At 46.1% G+C, this 14,042-nt stretch overlaps 1 protein-coding gene across 1 annotated transcript in view; it reads right to left on the reverse strand.

The window, feature by feature from the left end:
* Nucleotides 1-11,064: 11,064 nt before the first annotated feature.
* Nucleotides 11,065-14,042, reverse strand: part of LOC139053358 (uncharacterized) — a 48,719-nt gene continuing 45,741 nt past the window's right edge. The window contains exon 7 of the mRNA XM_070530370.1: nt 11,065-11,320. Coding sequence (XP_070386471.1) covers nt 11,319-11,320 — 2 coding nt within the window. The 3' untranslated portion in view covers nt 11,065-11,318. The remainder of the gene's footprint in view (nt 11,321-14,042) is intronic.

Consider the following 14,042-nt stretch of genomic DNA (forward strand, 5'->3'; position numbering starts at 1 on the left):
CCACAGTCGTGGATGACAACACGCCCTGCGACTCCGCGCTATGACCAACGCGCTCAGCGCACGCCTACTCGACGCCCGATGTATCGTCGTGACACACGCCACGAACCAACCCACTACACGCGGGAAAATTATAATATCCGCTTCATCGACGAACAACCAAGGTTTCGACCTCTCCCGGTGTGTTATTCCTGTGGTGTCCCGGGTCATATATCGCGGTTTTGCAACCAGCGTATGACCACGTGGTATGGCCAGCCCTCAGAGTTTTCTCGGCCCTCCGAACGGTCACACGGTGCCCCGTGGCCAGCGCAAGTATCATCTGGCGACGAGTATTGGCTCAGCAGCTCCCGGAATCGCTCCCCGGCATCTGACAGGAGTTTGACCCCCCCCCCCCGCAACGTCGTGCTCCCCGTTCTCCCTCACCGCGGCATCGCACCACGTCCCCTTCGTCACCGGAAAACTAGCTAACGCGGCCGATGGAGGTGAGGTCGCTGGAGACATGCTACTGACAGAAATACCTCCTGTGTTGATGCTGAAAAACAAAGTGCGTGTGCTTGTAGATAATGTCCCTGTGATGGCTCTGGTGGACAAAGGCGCAACAATTTCGGTCATGAGTGTCTCTTTTAAACACGTGTTAGGGCGAAAGGTTTTGTTTAAATGGGACGAAGATTCAATGTTCTGTGGAGTGAGTGGTGAGCCGTTCCGACCTATTGGTGTGTGTAGTGCTGACGTATTTTTGGGAGGCCATGTTATTACGACAGAGTTTGTAATTATTCCTCGGTCGACTCATGATGTTATTCTCGGCATGGACTTCTTGCGGGAGTGTGGTGCTACTGTCGACTGCCGCACAGGAAAGTATTCTTAAGTGGTACGATTCCACCAGGACTCCTGGAGAACCCTGTAGATCGCGAAACTACACTGTGTGTTTGTGGTGATATGGTCATACCTGCATCATCTACAGTTTGCGTTCCCGTTGTCTGTTGCGGCGCCGATTCCGACTGCTTCGAAGCTACCGTAGAACCGATGCACTTTAACTGTATGAAGAAGAATGTGTTGGTGCCACATTGTGTGGTGTCGATCAAAGGTGGACGCACTGGCTTATGGACCGTAAACTGTTCTAAGGAGCCCGTTATACTATCAGATGGCATGAAATTAGCCTTCGCCAGGGAACACGCGTTCTTATCAGTGGCTGAACTTACAGATGTGCCGGAAGAACCTGATGGCCACAGTTTGGAAACGGTCCTTTTGTCGATGGTAAATAAATCGCTCAGCACGAGTGAACGCCGAACGTTAGTGGGTGTGCTTGCGAAGCACGTTTCGGTATTCGACTTTGCGCAGAAGGACAATATACCTGCGATCCCTGCGTCTCGAACGCGCCATACCATCAACACGGGTTCGGCTAATCAGATTAGACAAAAGCCATATCGTGTTTCACCATCAGAGCGCCAGATTATCAACGAACAAGTGCACGAAATTATGAAAAAGGGAGTCGTACAAGAGTCAGCAAGTGCGTGGGCAGCTCCAGTGATTATTGTTTAAAAAAAAGATGGATCTTGGAGATTTTGCGTCGACTATCGTCGTTTGAATGCTGTAACAAAAATGGACGTGTACCCACTTCCACGTATTGATGACGCAATAGACTGCCTTCATTCCGCCTCTTACTTTTCCTCAGTAGATTTACGATCCGGCTATTGGCAAATTCCGATGCATCCTGACGCCAAGGAGAAGACTGCATTTGTAACCCCTGACGGGCTCTTCGAATTTAATGTGATGCCATTTGGATTGTGCAACGCTCCGGCAACTTTCGAGAGATTTATGGACACCGTATTGCGTGGCTTGAAGTGGAACATCTGCATGTGCTACCTCGACGACGTCGTCATCTTTGGCCGTACCTTCAGCGAACACAACTCGCGTCTGGATATTGTCCTGAACTGCATCAGAAACGCTGGTCCAGTGTTAAACTCTAAGAAATGCCACTTCGGAGACCGCCAAACCCTTGTACTTGTGCACCTCGTCGACAAGGATGGAATCCGCCCGGATCCCCAGAAAACAGCAGCCGTTGAAGCGTTCAGTGCACCGCGCTGTGTCAAGGAGCTCCGTAGTTTTCTGGGGCTTTGTTCCTATTTCCGCCGATTTATTCCTGAATTCGCCGACGTTGCGTATCCGGTGACATGCCTGCTACGAAAGGACACCCCCTTTGAGTGGACTCCGGAGTGCGACTCTTCTTTTCGTCAGTTGAAGTTCCTGCTGACGTCACGACCGGTTCTTCAACATTTCAGTCCTTCAGCTCCGATAGAACTCCATACGGATGCCAGTGGCATAGGTAATGGTGCCGTCCTAGTTCAACGCTTCGGTGACCGCGAACACGTGATCGCATATGCAAGCCGCTAATTAATTAGGCCCGAGCAGAATTACACTGTGACGGAACAAGAATGCCTCGCGGTAATATTTGCGGTTCAGCGGTTTCGTTCGTACCTGTATGGACGCCCCTTTACAGTGGTCACCGCCCACCACTCATTGTGTTGGCTTGTGAATCTTCGTGACCGTTGTGGCCGCCTTGCGCGCTGGGCGCTCCGACTGCAAGAATACAGCTTCACCGTCTCTTATAAGAGTGGTCGACGACACGCTGATGCGGACTGTCTCTCGCGTATGCCACTTAGTACTACGGGCTGTGACGCCGACGACTTCGATCACCTCGTGGCTTCTGTGTCTCCGCGTTTTCCAGACGTCGACTGCTTCAAAACCGAACAGCGAAAAGACGATAAATGAACACCGCTCTTCACCGCTACGACCGCCTCGACGACAGCAAACCATTTCTGTGTACGTGATAGACTCCTCTATAAGAAGAACTTTTCCAGCACTGGCGCACATTTTCTCCTAGTGGTGCCGGAGAGCCTTCGCACAGCGATTCTGAGTGCTATGCACGACGACCCTACGTCTGGCCATCTAGGTTCGGCGAGGACGCTCTACCGGATTCAGGAACGCTTTTATTGGCCTGGAATGCGACAATCTGTTGAGACGTATGTGGCCAGCTGCATGCAGTGTCAGCGCCACAAACGGCCATCTACTGCTCCAGCAGGTCTTCTGCAGCCGATCCCGCGTCCAAGCACGCCTTTCCAACAAGTGGGCATATACTTCGTAGGCCCATTTCCAAAATCAGCCAAGGGAAACCGTTGGATAGTTGTTTGCGTCGACTACCTGACACGCTACTGCGAGACAGCGGCCGTGCCCTCCGCGACTGCCTCTGACGTTTCAACATTCCTGCTGCAATATGTGATCCTGCGACATGGTCCGCCTCGCGTGATCATCAGCGACCGTGGACGACCATTCACAGCAGACGTCGTAGAGGAGCTGCTTCGTTTGTGTGATTCCCACTTGCGTCACTCGACACCATACCATCCACAAACGAATGGGCTTACGGAGCGCACCAACCGAACAATTGTAAACATGCTATCTATGTATGTTTCATCCGACCACAAGAACTGGGATGATGTACTGCCTTTTATCACGTACGCGTTCAACACCGCCAAGCACGAGACCACCGGCTATAGCCCTTTCTTGCTGCTGTACGGACGGCCACCCCGGTAGACAATCGACACTGTTTTCGCCTTCTGCAGTCACGAAAATCCCACTGTCGCCGAGACTCTCTGCCTCGCAGAAGAAGCTCGTCGTATTGCTCGTTTGCGCACTTTGGCATCGCAGGACAGATCAAAAGCACGCTACGACATTCGCCACAGTCCGGTAACCTATCGCCCTGGTGATTTAGTCTGGCTGTGGACTCCAGTACGGAAACGCGGGTTATGCCAAAAGCTTTTGGCCACCTACGATGGACCGTTTGTGATTATTAACAGACTCACGGAAGTCACGTATAACATAGCTCGCGTCATGGCGCGTGGTAGAAGAGCTGCCAAGACACAAGTGGTCCATGTCGCCCGCTTGAAATTGTTCACGTCAAGACACATGGATTGACTCGCCCGGCGGGCTTCGTCTGCGACGAGAGGAATGTTACGCATGAAGAAAACGAAGACCAGTGAACGTGCTTGCGGTCCCGAGTGGAGGAAGGAAGAAGAGGACGACGCTCAGTTGATAAACCAGCTGACCGCTCTTGCGCTCACCTTCGCGACTTAAAGTAAACGGTCCCCTTCATCCGTAAGGGTTACAAACGGTCTCCTTCGCACGCAACAATATTGTACACTGAACACAAGGCACCCACCACCATGACATCTTATTTTTTACAACTGCGACACACAATGGCCGACTGATATGCTTCCTAAAGGGGTTTCATTTTATTTTTTCATCGCAGAACCGCAAGCACAGGTTGCGTAGCACGTATACCGCAGCCACGTACTGTGGTGGCACTCCTTTTCCTCTAACAATGTGGCCCCCGGCAGCTTCACGCGCTCCCGTAGGTGGCGGATTGGACTGTCACACCAGACGTTTAAATACACAACCTCTTTGCATAGAAACGACGGCATGATTGTTAACATATCGTTGGCTGGGATACGTTTGGCACGAGGCCCAAGACCCTGTCTTCTAACGCGTTCTTATGTTTGCGTTCGCGTCTCTGTCTTGAAGGGACGCGCACCGTAACATGCTACAATGGTGCTTGCGTTGGGCGTATGTAAGGCGAAAAACGCGGTTCTAAAATATCTGTTCACTAACTTCTGCAGTAAACCCATGTTTATAGTATTCGCGCAGTATAGTAGTAGTACAGTAAGAGTCACGAGTATGGCATCCGTAACCGCAAGCGTCACGTTATGGTCGTAACTTGTCGGGACAGCGTAGTTGTAATCCACAGACCCTGCCACTAAGGAATACGTGGCTAGCCATGGTTGATGAATAAGTAGTTGCGAAGATTGGTTTTCAGTAAAGGTGGATGTCTCATTTTTCCCTTTATTCATTACTTCTCTCCACCTTGCGGGTTTCCGCAGAACTACTACGTCAAACTCAGTAAAGGTTTGTTGCCAAGAACGGCGGGAGCTTATACTGCCGCAAAGGACGGATGCTGGGCGGTGACTCCAATCATTTACTCGGCACATCACACATCTACACTGTAATTTAACTGGTTTCGCCAACTCTTGCTTATATTCTCTCGCCTCTAAGCTGTGACGTCGCCTGTCACCCAGGCCCCAGCTTTTCCTCTTTGTCCCCCGCTTCTTTCGCAATCTGCTGATACGTGCTTCCACTGATGCTTGCTCCTCCTTTTTCTCAATAAATAAAGGCATTCATCCATGCATACCTAAGTTACTGCAGGAAATAGCGTGTCTTTATCCCCATAACCACACTGTCTCTCACCTGGACTCTCCCATCACAAAAAACAAAGTTGCTGTGTTGCACATGGCTGGACGTCACATATACAATTTTCTAGGAATGGCCAGTAGCACGGCGGGCAATTTTCGGTGGGCGACGAGACAGTATATAGAACACCTTCTCTGCCATATCCACACTCAGTGCCCTGCTTCGTGAGCTACTATTAGGCGCTACGACGAAGTAAGAAATGATAGAAACCTAGCTGGGCTCGTCGAGGGCCGCTCTTTTTGTATTCGTGATGCGTCGATTTAAAATAATAATATTTCTTATCTAAGCCTAAATCACAGTGATATAGGTGAGGTGACTTACGATAGCTAGTTGGCTTGGACTAACGACGCTCTTCACGCAGCTCTTTCGTCTTATGCGTGTTTGCGAACGGGAATCAAAGACTGGAGGGTAACACGCCTTCCTGAAATGAAACATTCGGAATAACTCTTTGTTTGGCGGTTAGACATACTTCGAGGGTCCCCGATACGGACCACCTGCAAGTCTGTATCACCTTCCAAAGGGGAACTCGAATGAAACGTTGTCAAACGGATAGGCTTTTAATTATCATAAGTGTATCTTTATTGAAATTCCTTACCATGAGGTGAAAGCCGACTAATAAGCATTTAAATTTTCCGTGTTATGAAAACATCCTGTTAATAAAAGGTTGCTGTGCTTTACAGCCCCCTAAATTAAAACGTAAGTTATGGAAAATAAATTGGTGCGGAAAATGTGTAAACGCAGACGCAAGAAAAGGCCTAGTGCATTTCCCAGTATTCACTCAATGAAGATGAAGCACCTCTATACTCTCACGTTGTAGTAATGTCAAGAACAAAACACTTCCAAAAGAGTCAGTCACGAATGTTACTCATTATAAGATGAGCTTGCGCTGGAAAAGAAAATAACACTCAAAGATAACGATGGCTGCGCGCAAAGTGCTTCCTCTGATTCCGATTTACGGAACAAGGCGTCGGTTCGTCAGATTGTAACGCTCGTACATCGCAGCGCAATCTCGGGTCGGCAAATGTGATGGAGAATGTACGCCAGTATTCGCTTCACGGGCGCAATCAGATAAGATAGCGCTCTTTCGCTATTGAATCCGTACCAACATACTGGATATTAGAAACACATGTAGGCGCATCTTACGCTAACTGATAACTTTGGAACTGTGGTTACACGCTAAAAAAAGCCTCCCCCCCCTGAAAGAAAATAATACATTTGCTTTAAATATTAGCTAAAACATAGTGCTTGTGGTTTAAAAAGGGCCCCCAACACTGCCCAGCGGCGCCGACATACAGGAAATTCAAGAGCGAACCACTTTCCAATTACTGGTATTTATCAAACCAGCATATCGTGGTTCAATGTACACTGGAAAAAAAATAGCCTTGGTTTACAGAAAATTTGCTGGTAATTTGTGACCGAACACTCTTCCGTAATTAAAGAACGGTCATTTCCGTGGAACGGACCGCTGTAAAATAGAAATCGTAATACAAGATACGGGTGCTTTCGTATTCAGGAAACGGAAGAGTCTGTATGCTAAATGAGTAATATACGGACAAACCGTTAAAATACAGATACTTTCTGTATTTAGAAAACGGATGACTCTGTGTGCTAAATCTGTACTAAACGGGCCAACCGTTAAACTACAAATACTTCCCGTTGTCAAAAAACAGGCAAGCCTGTATGGTAAATCTGTAGTAAACGGGGTAACCGTTAAAATACAGGTACTTTCCGTATTGAAAAAACAGGCGACTCTGTGTGCTAAATCTGTACTAAACGGACCAACCGTTAAAATACAGATACTTCCCGTTCTCAAAAGACAGGCAAGCCTGTATGGTAAATCTGTATTAAACGGGGTAACCGTTAAAATTAACGTACTTTCCATATTGAAAAAAAAAAGAAACAGGCGACTCTGTGCTAAATCTGTACTAAACGAACCGACCGTAAGAATACAGCTGCTTCTTATACCTGGAAAAGAAACATTCTGTCAACTGAATCCTTACTATTTTATGTTTTACAGAGCATATGCGATTTCGTAGAATGTGCGTAAGCTATAACGCAAGTTTTGTGAAGGTGTCTCATCACAGCAGCAGCAGGTCTCCATTGAGGAAAATTGTCATGCCAGCAAACTGATGTATGTTTACATTCTACAAAAATGACTGCGCTCTGTGAAACATTAAATTGTAAGGGTTCAATTTACAGAACAGCTGAAAAGGTCATACATTGCTCATTTTTTTATAGGAATAAAACACACAAAGTGAAAAAATCAGTCGACAAGTTCCTTAGTAAGCAGAAGCAACTTTATTCTCGTCAAGTGTTTGTCCTACACCCTTTCTAGGTGGAAGTACACTTGACCTTGCACATCCGGCCAGACTAAGCTTGCTGCCGTAAGAGAAATAAGTAGGATTGTTGGTGAACTTTCATCCGAAGGAAAGTGCCACAAAAGGATAATCACAGAACACAACGTGGTAACTTATGTGTTGGGGAAGCACGACCATGGATCAGCATTGTTGAGTCAAGGGATGTTCCTGTAGCCAACATTTTGACAACAGTACTTGTCTTCACGGCAGCAATGACTTTTCATGGCAGCATCTTTATGTATGCAAGCTCACTCACAACCTCACTGGGGAGGAGGAACAGCTGGTGCATATAATATAAAAACAATCATTGTAAAAACTGGGGGAAAAGACTATGTCAAGATGACTTCAATTAAGAGCAGGGCAAATGAAGACAAAGACATGAATACACATATCAAAAGTCAATGGAAAAAAATAGAAACAGAGACTGAACCAAATATTAAATAAATTAATACGTCAAAATTAAACTGTGTGTAATATTAATATAACAGTGAACAGCCTGTGAAAAATTAAATTCAGACGACCAACTATGAGTGCTTGTCTAACCAGACGTAAAATTGTGGTCTATTGCTGCTTATATTCATTTGACTATCATCATACCTTGGCGGCGAAGAAGCAAATTGACAAAGACAAGGTGACGACACATAAGAATACACGACAAATCGTGACACATGTGTCTTCGCCTTGTCCTTGTCAGTGCACTGCTTCACCACCAAGGTATGATGATTAATCACCAACTAGCCGAACTTTCCACATTACTGAACTTCAATTGACTGTTGATCATTTTAAACGTCCATCTTACTGTGAACCTCTGTCTCACTTCAACATAAAAATTAGGCATTTTTCTAACAAGTCTAAGCTCAGATGCTATGTTATTTTACTAGGAGCAAGAATTATAGAAAGTTCTGAGTGGGGCATTTAGCAGTATCATCCACAGCTGTAAGCTTAAGATTTAACAGTCTGAATGCACCTTAGTTCCTGAACAACCACTTCTTTTTTTCTTGCAACATAAATGCCTTCCATTATATACAGTAATGAACAAAAATTATTTTTACTTGGGTCTCGTGAACGAATTGTTCCGATTGTTGGTGCTGTGTTATGCCATACCGCTGGCCTACGGCAACAATCTCTTGGAAGATGCGCACCACCACCTCATTTTAGTCACGCCACACAGCCCCCCAACACTTCACATAACCTGCATATTCCCAGAATGTATCACAAGGAAACCAAATATGTCAACCAGTATGTGAAAATATCTGCATGCTGGTGAGCTTTCTAATGATAAATCGAGGTTAGAGGAGCAAAAAAAAAGGAAGGCTTCGCATGCCACTACAGGTTTAATTTAAAACAAGATCAAAGGATACGATAAAGGAAAAAAAGAATACACATGTATCCAACTGCAGACAAACATGGAAAGTAGAATCAGTGAGCAGTATGAAATCAACAAAGTGGAAAGTGGAGCGTCATTATGACACAAAGTGTTGCCCGTCCCTAAAGTGAAGCGATGGATAATATGTTATCTGCTGATGGTGTCATAAAGCTCCACTTTTCACTTTTGCATTTCATGGCGCTCACTGCTTCCCCTATCAGAGTTGGTGGGTGAGTGGATGCATATTTTTTCATTCGTCTCATCCTTTGAACTTTTCTTTGAGGGATAATCGTTTTTAAGCTTTACTTATTTTTTAAAGATCACCTGTGTCTGATAGCATATTTCTTGTCTTTGAGCTGTATTATTTGCAGAGGCAAACATTACTAGCACAAGAAATTGGAACAGATAACTAATTAACAAAAATTGCTAATTAAGTTCCTAATTACTTTCCAGTAGGTATTGCAATTTATAAATTGTAGCCCGTGAGATTGCAAGACATATCCACTTGTAATGAATTGCTTGGATTACACTAGTTTCGAGATATTACCCATAGTATGGGATGAAATACATGGGCATTCCAGTTACTTTTGTGCTTCAATGCATGAGTGTCTTGTTAAAAAGGTAAGTGGAACAACAGTGCATACTTACAGCGAGTGGTATGGTGCATATTTCATAACTGGTATCATTCTGCAAATTCATTCCAAGTGGATACACCTTGCAAACTCACCAGCTACAATTTGTATGTGCTATAGGTGCCGTAAGGTAATTAAACAAGAAATTAACCAGTTAATTCTTTATAATTAGTTCAATATGTGTTCCCATTTCTTGAGCTTGTACTGTCCACCTCTGAATAATTCAGCTCAATGACTAGAATTATGTTATCTGCAGGAGGCGATTTTCAAAGTTCTGTTAAACTTATATATGATCACCCATTACATTTTAAATTATGGGGTTTTAGGTGCCAAAACCTGTTTTTGATTATGAGGCACGCCGTTGTGGAGGACTCCAGAAATTTCGACCACCTGGCGTTCTTTAACGTGCACCTAAATCTAAGTACACGGGTGTTTGCGCATTTCGCCCGCATCGAAATGCGGCCGCCGTGGCCAGGATTCGATCCCGCGACCTTGTGCTCAGCAGCCTAACACCCACCCATTACATTAAACTTGTGATAGCTTGCCAAGCCTCTCGCTAGGATAGCCTTATCACCCATAGAAATTTGTCCCAACAGCAAGCACATACTTTCCCATAATGGTAATATACAGTTTTTTTGCGATACACTTTCGGAACATGCAAGTTGTGTGCAGGAATGGCGGGCTATGCAGGGTGAACAATGTAAGAATGCAATCCATGTTCAAGGGACTATTGCCTTAGGCTAGTGGTATAGCATAATGTAGCACGAACATTCCGAAAACAACCGAGATGTTTGGGCTTTCTTGAAGCAGTTTTAACCCGCCATGGTTGCTTAGTAGCAATGGTGTTGGGCTGTTAAGCACGAGGTCGCGGGATCAAATCCCGGCCATGGTGGCTGCATTCCAATGGGGGCGAAATGCGAAAACACCCACGTACTTAGATTTAGCTGCATGTTAAAGAAGCCCAGGTGGTCCAAATTTTCACAGTCCCCCACTACGGCGTGCCTCATAATCAGATTGTGGTTCTGGCACGTAAAACCACATATATCAAATAATTGGGCAGTTTTAGCCCATTTTAATCTGTTTCGTGACGATACTGTCATCTAAAAAGCTGTTCAGATCTTCCAAGTTCTTTCTGCTTGGCTGTCACCAAGCTTTGCACATAAATTGCACATAGTACCTTTGTTGAATTCACCCAGCCATTTTATTTCACTCAATATCACACTGGGTCAAGACAATGCTCAACACAACTGCTCCTGTACAACAGCCAACACAACTGAAAGACATATCACACGATGTGGCAAACCTGTGCCATATAGTCTTCTCTAAAATAAATAAGGTAGGATAATTTTCAAACGGGCCTTCTATGCCTAACCATCTTGGGTCAGATTTCTTGACCAACTCTAGCCTTACTGCTAATCTACATTCCCATTGCCCAGTGAATACAATAACCAGTAAGTCTATACAAGGCATCCTTATGCCTGCCACCACTAGCACCTGAAGAGCACCACATAATTATCTCCATTCACATCCATCCTAATGAACTTCCCTGGCATAACCAACCAGCCTGGAGCTCCCACATAAACAGGTTAATAAATAATCACAGGTACAGCATAACACACAATCAATCTTTTTTGCACACATCAGCCACTATCTGGTGTTCCATTCAGGTTCTAAAAAGAATTAATGAACCACTATAAGTATACAAAAGTTCGTAAAATGCAACAGGTGAATTAAAGCGCTCAGTTGAGGTTTGACTTATGAAGTAAATTGTGCTAGACGTGTGCAAAATTTTCAGGTGACAAAAGTGAACATTAAAAAAATCTATAAATCAATTACAGTCAAACCCACTTAATACAATATTCAAGTGCTACGAAAATCCCATTGTTATAATTGATCATTGTTATAACCAGGTTGCATGAAAAAAGCAAACTAGGGGTTGGCAGAGCTGTGGTGAGGAAACTATAATGGAGGGGAGGCCAGTGCTCCTCCCTATCCCATTGCTCCATCTGGCTGCTGGTTGTGTTCACTCGTCTAACTGCTTCCTAGGTGCTCCGATCGCATGTAGCCAGCCATGGCTGTCAGCGTTAAAGAATGGCACTGATATAACTGTAAAAAGGGGCCATGGGTGGCAAGCGATATGCGAGCTCCGCTGAGGCATTGTTTTGGTAGCCCCAAATGGGGGCTTTTAATATGTGCAAGAAGGTTGCCGCGGGAGCCTGTCAGCTTGAGAAATCCAGAAGAAATGCTGAGGCAACATTGCCACAAGCGTCTCACTAGCTTGCAAGAGAAAACCCTATGTCCATCAGCCTTGCCGACATCCTTCTCCAAGGCATCCAGGTGCTCCACGTAGTGCAGCGGAAACTTCCTCGTGGAAACGAAGCACCGGAGGAACTGAATCATCTGCTGGGCCTCTTGTAAGGACAACGTTGAGGCAGCCTGGTAAACGATGTCACCGCTGCCGTCATTGCCATCACTATCCGATGCAAGCATGTTCGCGACGATCGCCTCATCAGTTAGAAACCTTTAGTTTCCTGATCTAACTGAGCACTTTCTTTTCACCTGCAACATTGTGCATTGATGATGATTGGCAGGCAGATCAGCCATCTTCCGTTTCGGCGGCTAGTCAAACGAGGCTGGGAAATCATGCAGCCAGGAACGATTTCGACACAACCAACAAAAACAAACGCGAGCGATTAAGCTGTTTACAGAACTGCGCTAAATGAGGAGCCAGCAAGCAATCTGGGAGTAACGCAGTTGGCATGGTCTGTGCGTGTTTCAGAGGGTGGTGTGGCGTAGAGATATTGTCACGTGGTCGTGACGTTGAAGAACACAGTAGCAGTACTGCGAACGACAAAACTAACTTTTATTGGGCCAACCTGTGCCCACAAAACAGGCTACACTTATAGCACAACGATAGCGGCGAGCACGCTCGGCGATCGTCGAAAATCTGATCAGCGGTTCAAGCGCGTCGGCTTTTATACACAATCGTCGAATGTTCCAGACTAATCGTTGGGACCCGCGTGCCTTCCATAAAGTTCTACATCATTCGCGTCAGGCGAATAAATCAGATAACACAAGATTCGGCAACAACAGACTGCGGATAGAAGAATCGATAACTTTCCAGAAACTTCGGATACATGCAGGCGCGTCCCGCGCTGTGCGATAAGATTTGTTAGGCGGTGAAACCTGGTCGCCCGATAAATATAAGTACACATGTTGCGCACAGCCCATTCGTGTTCAGCGGGGTGGAAGGGCGAAGGGAGAGAAAAATTTGAAGAAGGCTGGAAAATGAACGCGCGGCGTCTGTCAAGGCCACCATTCAGCAGCTCGAATTTCTCGTTTTCTTTTTTTTTTCTTTCAAGGATTTCTCATTTCACTACCTTTCGTCACAGGCACCCAGCAGCCAGACTTCACCATTATAACCAATAATGCGGCATCGGGGCATTGTAGTAAGCGGGTTATTTCATCATGGAACACATACAAAAGTTGATGGTGCGGCAGCTTCTAATTGTTATAGCTAATATATTGTTGAAACTTGTATCGTTATAAGTGGGTTCAAGTGTATAAGAACCATGATGAGGCTTGAGGTTATGAGAATTGTTGACAATAGGTTTTTACTCCTAATATCACACATAAGGCACTAATAATATCGCACTGAGTGGGCACGGGAGAGCAGCTACCATGCGGTCGCTGCTAAGCTCTCCTTTCTGCTTTCTTGTGCAGATTGCTGTTTTCGGCTCGTCGTTGTCACCGTGTAGCACGTGTGCTACGTCTACATCCATATAGAATTTCCTGCTGGATCCACCGCCACAAGCAGCTGACGACAGCCTTGATGATCTGAGCATGGAAGACGTCATCATCTTCACGCCTGTATCAAGTGGGACACGGACACTGCCGCCAGCGGCAGCACTGGAGCGCTCAGATTTAAGCAACTGGCATCAGCAAGGCGCTTCCAGTGGGCACGGGAGAGCAGCTACCATGCGGTCGCTGCTAAGCTCTCATTTCTGCTTTCTCGTGCAGATTGCTGTTTTCGGCTCATCGTTGTCACCGTGTAGCACGTGTGCTACGTCTACATCCATATCGAATTTCCTGCTGGATCCACCGCCACAAGCAGCTGACGACAGCCTTGATTATCTGAGCATGGAAGACGTCATCATCTTCACGCCTGTATCAAGTGGGACACGGACACTGCCGCCAGCGGCAGCACTGCAGCGCTCAGATTTAAGCAACTGGCATCAGCAAGGCGCTTCCAGTGGGCACGGGAGAGCAGCTACCATGCGGTCGCTGCTAAGCTCTCCTTTCTGCTTTCTTGTGCAGGTTAGTCAGTCGGAATCGCTTTTTTGTAAACGTACAAACAATGTCGGTTCGCTGCTCTTCCCTTGCCCACAAGTG

This window comes from Dermacentor albipictus, unplaced genomic scaffold (assembly GCF_038994185.2).
Source record: "Dermacentor albipictus isolate Rhodes 1998 colony unplaced genomic scaffold, USDA_Dalb.pri_finalv2 scaffold_96, whole genome shotgun sequence".
Lineage (NCBI taxonomy): Eukaryota > Metazoa > Arthropoda > Arachnida > Ixodida > Ixodidae > Dermacentor > Dermacentor albipictus.